We start from the raw sequence: 13,102 nt of genomic DNA on the forward strand, positions 1-13,102 counted from the left end.
GAAGTTACTTTTTTTAGACTGCTGTGTAAGGTGGGCAGAGTTGGTTCCCGGAATGCAAGTGGCAGCAGTTTTAAGTTACTCGTTCCTACCCCCAGCTCGTCCCGGACTTGCCCTGACCTCGACCTTACAATAAAATAAACATACTGTCTAAATCATTCTGCAAACCCATGAGAAGGTGCATTCAAAGGCTAGAGGGGAAGAAACAACGGAAGGTACCACTCAAGTAAGGTGACGGCCACAGGGAACGCGTCCCCGTCCTCCAGGCCACCGTACTCTTCCGCTCCCAGAGGCCCCCGCGACGGAAGTCGTCACTCCGAAGGGACGGAGCCCACGCCGCGCACCCTGCAGCCAGCACGCCATGGCGATGGGCGGAGGCGGGGGTGGCGGTGGCATTTCGGAGCAGGAGGACTCGGTTCTGTTCCGGCGTGGCACCGGCCAGGTGAGATCGCGGCGACTGTGCCTTCTTCCCGCGCCGGTGGCGCCCTGATCTCCTCCGGGCTCCCACCTTCTTGGCATTGCAGCTCACTGCGGAGCCGAGATTCTCCCTGTTTCTAAATTTTGCCCACTTGCGAGTCTCTACTTCGAACTTAACGCAGCGTGGATGCCTTGCTGGCCTTGAGCACTCTGCCGCAGCTTGGTTGGTTCACCTCCCTGAGTGGGGCGTGAACAGGGGCAAGTCAGATTGAAGCACGTAAATCAAGTAGGATTCGACTGAAATGACCTAGGCTTAACTAGCTCGAGGTACTAGACCAGAAATGGATAGCAAAATATCTAAAATGTATTTTGAAATCAGAGATAATGGATTTTGCGTATGGAATCGATAATGGAGGTTTGAAAGAGGAAAGTCAAGAGTAACTCCTAAGATTATCCTGAGAAGTTGAAAAGATGAAGTTGCCTTTTACTGAGATGTGCGGAGATGGGGAAGACTGCAAGTAAAGTCGGTTTATAAAAGTTGGAAGTTGAATTAGCGCGAGAAGTTGAAGGGAATCGTCAAAGATTGGAGAGAACAGTGGAAGTGTCAGGAGTAGAGAGTGCAGAAAGTGGGGTCTAATCTGAGAAACTTGGACTGCTGGTTGTGCCTGAGAAACTGATAATAATAAAGTTAACTGGTAGCCCTGGCCACTACTACCTCCAAACAACAAACCACCAAAACGTAATAGGTCGATACAACAGTGATCAGTTTATTATTTCATTGTGTCTATGGGTCTGTAATTTGTGAAGGCTTTGCTGGGCACTTCTCATTCAGATTCATGTGGTTAAGGTCACATAGCTGGATTTCCAATAACTGGGGCTGAGCATCTAGGGAATGATACACTGTCTTTTTTCTTCTTGTAGTCTCAGAGTTTGTCCATGTGGTATCAATGTGTAGGCCGGTTTGCCTATACCTTTTTTTTTTTTTTTTAAGATTTTATTATTTATGCATACAGAAATGGGGTACAGGCTTGAGGTGCAGGGGCGGTGAGAAGATTCATCAGAAACAGAGTGGGGAGCAGAACAGGCCGACTGACAAAGTAACACAGGGGAGCAGCGGGTGACACAGGAGAGGTCTGTGCCATGTGGGTCACCTCCCTGGCCAGGGATTAAATTCTGCTGCAATAGCTGAGGATAGCTTCATAGTCTTGTGCTTGTATTTTCTAGAATTTTAGTTTTTCCAAACTATACACTTTATCTGACCTTAAAGAAGACTGAAACATGAGTTTCCCTTAAAGAGATCTACTTATTTTCAGTAAATAGGAATTAGGATGCATTCTCATCATAACAGAACTCTTAGAACATTTGCATAGATCTGTCTTTGGAGATAATGTTACATAATTTCTAAGCAGGCAGCTTCCTGTGTTTAAAATACATATTTTTAGTCATTGTTATGTATGGCGTAAGATGACTCTTGGTACTTACAAATACATAAATATATATATTTAATGAAATCAAACCAAATATGGATTTTTTTTATTCTTTACCCAGAGTGATGATTCTGACATTTGGGATGATACTGCATTGATAAAAGCTTATGATAAAGCTGTGGCTTCATTTAAGGTATGAAATGTTTATTTACTCTTTTCCTTACTTCCTCATGTTCATTTGGGGGAAATATAACTGATGACATAATTACTGTAAAGTGATATGATACAGAGTTATAATTTTGAAGGTTAAAAAGTAGTGTGTATTAGTTAAATTACGTTTTCCTTTAGAAATTGGTAACCTGTCATCCCTTTAAAGGGGGTAGTTTCAGTAGAATTTATGCATTTATTGCTTTTAATATTTTTACATTGTATTAAAATGTAGATGTCCTCTACTTCAGATTATGGAAAGACAGCCTGATTATAATTTTTAAACATTTAACAGATCTTTATTGAAATTATAATGAAAGTAAATGGCAATGGTTCAGCAATTAATACTTACAGACTATTCACCGTGTTCTAGACATTGCTTCTAAAATTAATGTCATCCTCTTCAAGGTCTGTGAAATAAATATTAAATCAGGTGTTCTGATGATGGGAATATATAGTTCTTTTAGGAGTAATAGTCTGATTTTAGTGACTTAAATGAAGTCTTTACACTGTTGTCCCACATCATTGCTTTATCCAGTGTTGGCTGTATTCAGTCTTACTGAGTACTCTATGTGATCCATCAGTTCTCCAGGCACAGAACATACACTGATAGAGAACAATGAGCATAGTGCCCGCTTCCTTCCATCGTCATTTCTGTAGCATAAAGATCAGATTTGTATGTAGTCCTTGAATTTGGTTTTTAAAGTTGTCAATAACATGCTTTCAATACATTTAGAAGACTGAAACATGAGTTTCCTTTAAAGAGATCTACATTATTACATTAATGTGGGATTACCAAGATAGTTCTGTAAAAGCAGATAAAAATGAGATTCTATACAGGATGATAGTAGTTATGTTTCAGGAGTCAGGAGACAGGAAACTGATGGTGATAAAAAATTGTTCACTTTTAGTTATGTTGAAGTTGAGGTACATGTGAAGATAAATGTTGGATTGAATTTAAAAAGTCAAAGCTTTGGAAATATCTCTGCATAGCAGTTATAGTTAGGAATGGAGGACCATAAGCCGATAAAGGATGACCAATTCTTATTGGGAATGCCCAAGTTTAAGACTTGGTCAGAGAAACAAATACATGGCCATGTCACGACTATCACGAGGAGAGATGATTAAGAATTTGATGTGATGGGTAGGTTAAAAAATAAGTAGATTCAATTAAAAAGGATCTTTGGAGTTGATAATCAGATTATCAGAAATAGTTCCTGTAATTTAGGGGTGGTGAAGTAGAGGCTATCTGAGATGGCAACTTGAGGACACCTTGTAGTGGTAATAGTTACTTTTGAACTTTTCTTTTTAATCATCTGTAACACTTATTTCTATTGTATTTTCATAGCATGCTCTAAAGAATGGTGACATTTCTGAAGCTTCAGATAAACCAAAAGGCACACCAAAAAGAAAACCTGCTAAGAAGAATAAAAGCCACAAAAAGAGCTCCACAACTCCCTTGAAGCAGGTTATTTTAAAACACTGAGAATTTATTTCAAAGGATTAAATAGTGTTAAATATCTGCAAGCTATATAATTGATGCAGGGTTTTCTGTTAACATGTAATCATACAATTTCTAACACATCTGCTAAACCCTCTATTATTTAGGAACATGTGTTAGTAAAAGTATAAAAAAGTAGGTAAAGAAAATAAATACTAAATTCAGGATTGTGATTACTTTGAGCCCTCTTTGGGAGGGGTACCTGAATTAATGGTGTTTTACTTCTTGAATTGAAAGATGGATGTCTGTTGCTTTTTTTCCCCTTCAGAAATCCCTAAATTTATTAATACCAAAATTTCTGGGATATTTTTCTGCCATTTGAAAAAATGAAGTTGGACGGTAAATATTTTGGTGTATCTAATTAAGTCAGTTTAATTTCATCATTTGGAAGGAGAGGAGAACAAATATTTGATGAACCAGGCCAGAATGTTTCCTTTGTTATTATTCTTCTCATTAGTATGTAGGTGATGAGGAAATGCCTCAAAAAAAAATTAAGAAACTTATCCATGATTATATAAATAGCTGACTATATGGCAGAAACATCACATGATTATATAAGCGGTAGAGTTGGATTGATCTTGGAATTCAGATGTATGTGTCTTTGGCCCATAGCCTTTTTCACTACATCATTCTGTAAGATCAGTTAACTGAAGGCCCTCCACTCTTGCACTCTACCCTGACCCCACCAAACAAGGCTTTAGGTTACCCTCATTGACAGAAATGTATGCATGTATTTATCTTTGGTTTCTTCCATAGTGGAAAGTTGGTGATAAATGTGCTGCCATTTGGTCAGAAGATGGCTGCATTTACCCAGCTACCATTGCCTCACTGGATTTTAAGAGAGAAACCTGTATTGTGGTTTATACTGGATATGGAAATAGAGAGGAGCAAAAGCTATCTGATCTACTTTCTTCAACCTCTGAAGTAGCTAATAATAATGCAGAACAAAATGCTCAGGAGGTAAGAAGGATTTAAGAATTCTAGAAGCAGGGACTAGATGGGGGAAACAAAAGCGTAATTAGTTGTCAGATTGAGCTACTGGGATAATTCATTATTAATCACATCTTTATTACAAAAATACATTAATGTTTTGCTTTTTAAAGAATGAAAATGAAAGTCAAATTTCAACTGATGAAAGTGAGAACTCCTCCAGATCTCCTGGTAATAAACCAAATAATATCAAGTCAAAGGCTGCTCCATGGAACTCTTTTCTTCCTCCACCACCCCCCATACCAGGATCAGGAATAGGACCAGGAAAGGTAAACTTCCACCCATAAAATAGCTAATAATGTTGGAACTTTCAAAAGTTCCTTTATGTGGATTATTGCTTTTCCTATGAAGCATATGTGGCTTTCAGTAGACATTATAAATACATACTTGAGGGTTCTTTGAAAATAAGGTGGTGATTCAGGATAGTTTATAATGGCTTTCCTAGCTACTTTTGTGAACTATCAGGATTTAGTCTAATAATTTAGCAAAACAAACTTCAGTATGTAAAAACAGAAAGCGAACATAATACTTAATTTTAATAAGAATAAAATCCTGGACCCTCCCTGTTGGTGCAGAAAGTTAAAGCGCAGCACTGTAAAGCTAGCTGCAGCTGCTTCAGCGCCAGTTTGCTTCCCTGCCAGGGGACCTCTCCTGACCCTCCCGCTGCTCCCTTCAGCAGTGTACTTTGTCAGTCTGCCTGTTCTGCTCGCCATGGAGTCTAGCTAGGTTGATGCCTGTCCTGTGCTTTTGTATAAATCAGTGAATTCTTAACTGGGTGGTGTGGTAATTCAAGCAGTAATTTTTTTTTTTTTTAAATCAAGCATGACTTAATCATCTTTCCCTAAAGATCTTAAGTGATAAGTTTCCCCTTTTTACCTTTTATCCTTCCCTTTTTTCTCCCTTCCCTCCACCCTTCTTTCTCCTTTTTTATTGTGGTAATAAGTTTACAACACTGTATAGGTTTTGTATTATCTTTCCCTGCCACACCACAAAATGTCCAGTCACTGTCTGCCACTGAGCACACGGTTCCTCTATCCACTCCTTCCCTCTTCTCCTCTATAGCCATATTCTTGTTGGTTATCAGGTTTGAATTTTGTTTTAATTTCACAAATGAATAAAATTATATTTTATTTTTCAGTTGTCTGGCTTAATTTATCACAGTCCCCTCTAGGTTTCATGTGTTAAATTTCTTATTGAGGTTTGTATTTTAGAGTTTCTAGAATAACCAAACCTCTTACTTGATAAAAGTCATGCTTCAGTGTTCTCAGGGCTCCAAAATTTCATGAGCTAGAGCTTTACTAATTTTTATACTATATGCTAATTTTAACTAAAAATACATCCATAAAAGATTACATAGTTTAGCTAATAAAATTTTGTGGAACACAGTCTACTGTGATTGAAATATATTGTTAAATAGACTGTTTGTAGTTGGGTAATTAAAATTATTTTTTGGTTTTATTCCCCAAATGTCTATACAGAAATAAGAAAAACCTAGAGTTATGATTTTGTTTGGTACATAAATTCTGTTACCATTTGCATGTGTTTAAAATGTCTATTATTATGGGAAATTATTTTGATTCTTTTGGTACTGAATCAGTTTTCTTCCTTTCATCTTGAAATTGGTAAATTAATACACCTTTGGGGTATTGTTTGTAGCCAGGTCTAAAATTCAGTGGCCCACCACCACCACCACCACCACCACCACTACCACCCCACTTCCTATCTTGCTGGATGCCACCATTTCCTTCTGGACCACCAGTGAGTAGAATTCAGATTAAACTTTGTTTTCACACAGTTTGTTTTTATCAGAATATAGGTGATTAGGAAATGTCATTTTGGACCATCCTTAAAGCTAGTTTCTAGTAGCTAAAAAAAAAAAAAGAACTGTTTTTAATGCCATTCTCAAGCTCATTCTTATAGTTCCAACTCTGAAGTCCAATATTGCCTTTTTCCTTCCTCGCACAGATGCCTTATTGAGGTAGCTGTTTGGAAGGATGTAATTAAACCATGAATACAATTAATGTTTTGCCCTTCCAGATATAGTTGGATATTAGCTTTTGATCACATAATCTAGATATCTAAATGTTAAGACGTTCAGCTATCAACAATAGGCTAGATATAAAGGTAAACTGCGTGTGTTGTGGGTGAGAACAGCACAGATGTTCTGCCTAAGGCATTTCCTTTAAATCCTGTATATTTTATGAGAAAAACCTTAAAAGTATTAATGCTTGGTCTTTTACCCATAGCTTAATAATGAGGGGAATATAATCAAAGCAAAAATATGGAAACATTTTGTGTGACCTCTTTTGTTCATTTTAACATTATTGGGTTTTGTCGTTTTATTACTGGTTGCCTTTCTCTAAATGTCAGATTTTAAAAATAAGAGATCACATGGAATCTAGGGAAAGATACAACTAACATGTAGGATTCTCTACATATAATGCATCTCTTAACTTTGAGTTTCTTGTTTAGTGACTTTAAAGTTTATTTTTCTTAATTTCCAGATGATTCCCCCACCACCTCCTATTTGTCCAGATTCTCTCGATGATGCTGATGCTTTGGGAAGTATGTTGATATCTTGGTACATGAGTGGCTATCATACTGGTTACTACATGGTAAGTGATCATTCAGCATCTTTTTTTGGCACTTACTCTATGGTTGTGTGACTTTGTTATGCTTGTGACCAAGTGGTTTGTTTTATATATATGTATATTAATATAGTATATATAAGCATATATATTTAAATATTTGTTTTTATTTATGAATGCATACAAGAACTGGGTATCAGCCAGAGATGTGGGGTTTGGTAGTGAGAGGATTCTGCAGACAGAGTTGGGAGAAGAAGAGGCAGCTTCACTGAAATTCACTGTGGGTGAGGCAGGAGAGGTCTGCTACGCCACAGTGGGGCAGCTCCCTGGCCAGGGATCGATCTTGGGCTGCAGTGGCTTGTGATAGTGTCATAGTGATGAGACCTAACCTCTTGCCAGCGGGAAGGCCTGGTTAAAATATTTATAAACATTTCTATCTCATGCACTTGATTGTAGTTACTAAAACTTAAGAGATTTTCAAAGAATTTGCAACTTCTCGTTGGCCAACAAAATGCACGTTTTGTTTCATTCATGAGTTCAAGCAACCAATCTTGATAGCAGCCTTGTCCAGAATATTTACCACAAATTCAGGCTAGCCTGTGACTAATGTACTCCAGCGGTCGACTTTCACTTTTAGGAATATTATTTGTGTATCTGCTTAAAGTAAAGTAAAGTAAAAGATAAAAGAATATGCGTATATTCAGAAGTATAAAACAACTTGTTTCCAAAATTTTACATTTTTGTCTCCTTGAAATTTTTACCATTATAAAGAGGACACATTGTCAAGTTTTCTAACTTCTTCAAATGTTTTCGTCATTTCCCTTGGATAGTCTTAACCATCGCACACATAATTGACAATTTTTCTATACAGCAGATATGATTTGGATTCAGCTTTTTTTCTGTAGAAATCCAAGCAAGAATGCAAATGACTTAGTAATAGTTATTAGAATAACATAACTGGCACTTATTGGTAGCAAGTAACTTATTACCTTACATGGTTTCTAAGGTATAGATTGCATTAAAATAGAAAGCTGGAATGTATTGATATTGGGGGAAAGAGAGAAGACACTAAGCCAGGACAGAAAGAGAAAGTACGTTAGAACTAGATCTGACCAGGAAAAAACAGTAACTACTCAGGGTTTTGTTTTTACTTACTGCTTTGCTTAGTGAGTACTGTTCTTTAATGGTTTTATTTTTTAATAAATGAAGATGATATATTATATATCTTATTTGATAGAAATAAGGTATAAGTGAATTCACAAACCAACTTGGCTAAGTAAATGAAGAAAATGCCCTAACCACAGCCTAATGATTGCTTTGGGTTTACTTTTAGTACATACTCAAAGGCTGTAAACTTACTTTCTGATATGTGTTAAATAGACTTAATAAAATGTCTTGAAACAAAATGTTTATTTGCATCTTTATAAAATGTGTATGCTAGTTTTAAAATTCCCTTATTTTCTTTATAGGGATTCAAACAAAATCAAAAAGAAGGAAGGTGCTCACATTTCCATTAAGGAGTAAGTCTGCTATTGTTATGAAAGTGAATCTTGCTTCTGTATAAATTATATAGTTTGCATAAAACAAACCATCTAAAAATCAAAATATTAAAAGGTAGAAAATTTAAATGTAAAACAATATTAAAGGCTCTTAGAAAGGCTCTTCTTGATGCCAAAACTCTTTGACAAAAGATAGTACACCCTCACTTGAATTCTCATGAAATCAAGTAATCATCTCACCAAATACTTATGGTTGCTGGTATGGAAAATCATTATCTTTACAATAAAAGAGTCTTAGAAGCAGTGATGGATATTTGCATAATTCTAGTCAATAGCTAGGCTGTATGTGTGGGGGAGAGAGAGAAAGATGCAGTATGAAAGGCATTGTCTTCTGCTATGGCCATAAAAGTTGAACTTCAGGGCCACTTAATCAGGTAAACTGTGAATAGAGCAATGAATTAAATAACACCTCAAAGAGATTATCAGACAGTCTAGAATGTGGAATGTTATGAAAGATAACTGGCCTCATTTCTTCAAAAAGTAGTAGTGTCCTGAAGGAAAAAAGAGTGTGGTGAGTAACTGTTCTATATTAAAAGTGACTTACATGATGGCCAGATTTGAAAAGCCAACTATAAAAGACTTGAGGATTGGGGAAATTTAAATCTGGACTAGATTTAAGTGCTACTAGAAAATTACTACTAACTTTATGATAATTAGTATAGATTTTATAATAAGAGTGGTAGTTTTTAGAATAATGTCTTTCAATTTGCATACTCTAGTATTTAGAAGTGTCTTAATTTTAATTTTAAAGTGATTAAACAAAATATGTGTGTGTAAAGTATGTATGTATGACAAAGTGCAGATTACTGACTAAATGGTGTGCTTTGGATGTTACACTGAATTTTATTTTCTCTAAAAAGGTAATAAAAATGTTCGGTATTTGTAAACTAAATTAGTAAAAGCTATGTGCTTATCATATTCCTTTTTCACACTTTCTACATTTTGGGTCCATGTTCATTTATATTTTGTGTGTATGTGTATCCCCACTTAACATCACATTTTTAATCTTTATATATTCTTTCTGGCAGATTGTTTGCTGGTAATTAATTACAGGCATTCTGCGTATCATTACTGTAAATATCTTCTTATAGATAATAATTTGATTCTGTTTTGTCATGACCTTAGGATAAATTTCTATATTCTGGCTATTTGATGAAAGATTGTAGACATTGTTATTAGTCTTGGTAGATATTTCCATATTGCCTCAAAAAGCAAATTTTTGAAAGACTTATTTTCCATTTCAGAATGGAAAGGGCTGTTCTTTAAATTAAGTCCTCATGTTGAAAGCACTCTCTAAGGCCCTCCCTGGTGACGTAGCTGATTAAAGTGCAGCATTATGAAGCTCTCCGCAGCCACTCCAGCACCAGTTCAATTCCTTAGCTGGGAGCTAACCCACATGGCTAGGCAGCCCACTCTGTCACGCCTGCTGCTCCTCTCAGCAGTGTATTTCACTATATCTGCCAATTCTACTTCCCCCTCTGTCTCTGGTATATCCTCTCACCCCTGTACCTGTAATCCAGTTTTGTATGCATAAATAAATAAATCTTTTATTTAAAAAAAAGTATCCTAGGCCCTCCCTGGTGGTGCAGCGGGTTAAAGCGCAGCACGAAGAGGCTTAAGCCACTTCTGCATGAGTTCAATCCCCGCCTGCCCTGGAGGAGATCCACATGGCGTGGCAGACCTCTCCTGACCCGCACACTGCTCCCCGCAGCAGTGTACTTCGTCGATATGTCTTTTCTGCTCCCCACTCTGTTCCTGGTGAATCCTCTCACCCTCCGCATCTCTGGCCTGTACCCCAGTTCTGTACAAATAAATAAATAAATCTTAAAAAAAAAAAAGTATCCTATACAACTTCAGAACTGCACTTCAAGGTATGGAGAATGTTATCACTACATACATGGTTTAGGGTCTGGGCAAGGCCTAAGAGGAAATTTCTGTTAGATCTCTCCTTTCTAAGCCCTGCCTCTAATTTAATTCTACCTGCCTTATTCTAAAGATTTTTCTTTAACAAGTAAAATTTCTCTTCATTTTTCAGCACATCCCTAAAAAAATGCATCATGCATGCATCCTTAAAAACAGAACTGCTTAAAATAACTAAAATTGGTTCCACTGAATCTAAGTGATATACCAGAGGTTATTTTGGTATTATTGCTTCCCTTACAAATTTTTAAACTTTCCAACATATTGTTTTAAAAATTATGTATTTCAAGACTGCTGTGGTGGCGCAGGGATTAATTCTTATCTCTGTCAAGTTATCACCAGCATGAGTTCAATCCCCAGCCAGGGAGCTATTCTATGGGTGGAGCAGACCTCAGCAGTATGTCTCAGTGGATCCAACTGTTCTGCTCCCCACTCTGTTTCTGCTAAGTCCTCTAACCCCTTGCATTTCTGGCCTAACCCCAGTTCTTGTATGCATAAATGAATATATAAATCTTTTTCAAACGATGTAGATATCGTAAATTCACAACTGAATTTTACTCGCAACAGTTTTCCTTGTATTCTGTAGATACATTCTGTAGAGTTCTTATTTTCTAGACAGTTTTGAGTTTTGCTTTCAACTCTGGAAACTTTTAGTAAATGGATTCAATTCTAAACATTTAGTAAATGGATTCAATTCTAGGAAATTAGGTTTATTTCCTAGTTTTATCATATAGTGGAAAATCTTGTTTGTATTGATAATCACTTGTTCTTTTCAACACAAGAATTTGAAAATCATTGTGTTTAAAACTCCAGTTGTAAAGATCAAATACCATGTGTTAAATTACTTTTAAATAAAGCAATTGTAATAAAGTAAAAATAAAACAACAAACAACTATAAACCAGAGACATTTTACAGGGGTGGAGTGGGTATTGGGATCAAAAATGGTGGGGGGAGTGCACGGGACTATGGTGATGGCACATGGGTGAACTGGTGGTGGGAAGTCCACGGGGATTATAGCTGACATGAAAACATGCACAAAAAGAATACTGTAAAAAATTAATTTAAAAAATTATTTTTAAAACTTGCCTGTTTACTCTTCTTGATGAACTTCAACTATCCCCTAAGCTTGAAAGTAGTGTTGTCTTTATGTTAGCTTAATTTTAGGCTAGCTTTATCATGATGATTGTATAACTTTGAATTCTCTTATATGATTTTATAAGAAAATAGGTTTTTAAATTTCCTGTATCTAGGAAATTTATCTAGACCTTTTTTCTTTAAAATTCAGGTGCAGATCGCTCCCAAGGAGACTATTTTGATGTGCCCTGGTTGATGTGAACAAAACATTCATCATTTTCTTCATGAACCAACTCATGGTTGGGTGGCAAAATCATCTGTATTTACCCTTGTGTGTGAATCGTGCTTTAAAAAAGCAACCAGGTATTTCTAGGAAATATGAGTGTGAATAACTGAACAATGGAAACGTGAGTGATTAAAAGAAACTCAAGATCACATATAATGCAGAAAAGTTTGTTAAAATTGCGATTGAACATGTTTGTATATTGTAGCATTCTTAGTATGTTAAGCTTTTTTAAATGCCTTTATAAATAAATGATAACTTTTTTTTAAACTTAGCTATCTGAATACTTTTCTTTGGATTATATATGGTGAGGTGGAACTCTAAATTTCAGAAAGAAATGTCTCAGGCTGATTGGGCAGTGAATCAAATTGTTACTATACATTTGATGGTTCCAGTCAGGAACCAAAGCTATGTTGTTTCTTCTTTTTTTTTTAAGACTTGTTTTATGTATTACTCATATAAGACTTGGATGTAGACCAGGCAAATTTACTGAAATACACTGCTGAGGGGAGCAGCAGGCAAGATAGGAGAGGTCTGCTGTGTCATGTGGCTCAGCTCCCTGACAGGGGATCAAACTCATGCTGCAATAGCTGCCGATAGTTTCATAGTGCTGAGACTTAGCCATTTGCACCACCAGGGAGGCACCTATGTTATTTCTTGACAGTTATAGTAACAGTCTTCTCTTTGCACTATCCTCATTCTGTCTCTTCTAGCTTCCTCTACGACCTTATCAGGACACTACCTCCCATGACGTTCTCTCTTATCACTACCTTGTATTTCTACCCAACATTCGTTTCTCTGTGTTCTGATTCTCAGGAGAGGTAGATCATATTGTTTTAGTGTAAGGACTGGTGTCCATGCATCTAGTTCACTTATCTTTAGCAAAGGATGATGTAAGTACCATTGCTTTCAGAGGTTTTGATAGATCTAGCATATTAGTAGCTGCCCAGAATATACTCTGTTAGGTAAATATTCTCAGCCAGATTAAATAAGCTTCACAGAATGGGACAATCTGTGGCTTAAGCTTTCTTACACAGAATGAGTGTAGTTTGATCATCTTTAATAAGACAGCCCATATGCCCATATTTTATATGTTTTAACAGCCTGAGTATGTGCCAGATTAAATATAGTATTGATG

The 13,102-nt window shown here is 36.5% G+C and overlaps 1 protein-coding gene across 3 annotated transcripts; it reads left to right on the forward strand.

Moving 5' to 3' along the window:
* The first annotated feature begins 260 nt into the window (after positions 1–260).
* On the forward strand, positions 261–12,513 carry LOC101633992 (survival motor neuron protein). Of its 3 annotated transcripts, none has more exons than XM_004678224.2 (9): positions 261–439; positions 1,963–2,034; positions 3,397–3,516; positions 4,306–4,509; positions 4,653–4,808; positions 6,196–6,297; positions 7,044–7,154; positions 8,597–8,647; positions 11,893–12,513. In XM_004678224.2, the coding sequence occupies exons 1-8, from the start codon at positions 359–361 to the stop codon at positions 8,642–8,644; spliced, it is 894 nt and encodes a 297-aa protein (XP_004678281.1). In that variant the 5' UTR covers positions 261–358; the 3' UTR covers positions 8,645–8,647; positions 11,893–12,513. The 3 variants fall into 3 exon arrangements, with proteins under 3 accessions (XP_004678281.1, XP_012577131.1, XP_012577133.1); XM_012721677.1 differs by lacking the exon at positions 11,893–12,513 and adding an exon at positions 9,931–10,036; XM_012721679.1 differs by lacking the exon at positions 8,597–8,647.
* The last annotated feature ends 589 nt before the right edge of the window (positions 12,514–13,102 follow it).

This window comes from Condylura cristata, unplaced genomic scaffold (genome assembly GCF_000260355.1).
Source record: "Condylura cristata isolate star-nosed mole 26May11 unplaced genomic scaffold, ConCri1.0 scaffold00007, whole genome shotgun sequence".
Classification (NCBI taxonomy): domain Eukaryota; kingdom Metazoa; phylum Chordata; class Mammalia; order Eulipotyphla; family Talpidae; genus Condylura; species Condylura cristata.

Bases quoted from the DNA above. Each gene is read 5' to 3' on its own strand.
- LOC101633992 (XM_004678224.2), top strand. From the start codon at position 359: ATGGCGATGGGCGGAGGCGGGGGTGGCGGTGGCATTTCGGAGCAGGAG. The intron at 4,510-4,652 runs GTAAGAAGGATT...TGCTTTTTAAAG, and splicing joins CAGAACAAAATGCTCAGGAG to AATGAAAATGAAAGTCAAAT. The intron at 7,155-8,596 runs GTAAGTGATCAT...TTTTCTTTATAG, and splicing joins ATCATACTGGTTACTACATG to GGATTCAAACAAAATCAAAA.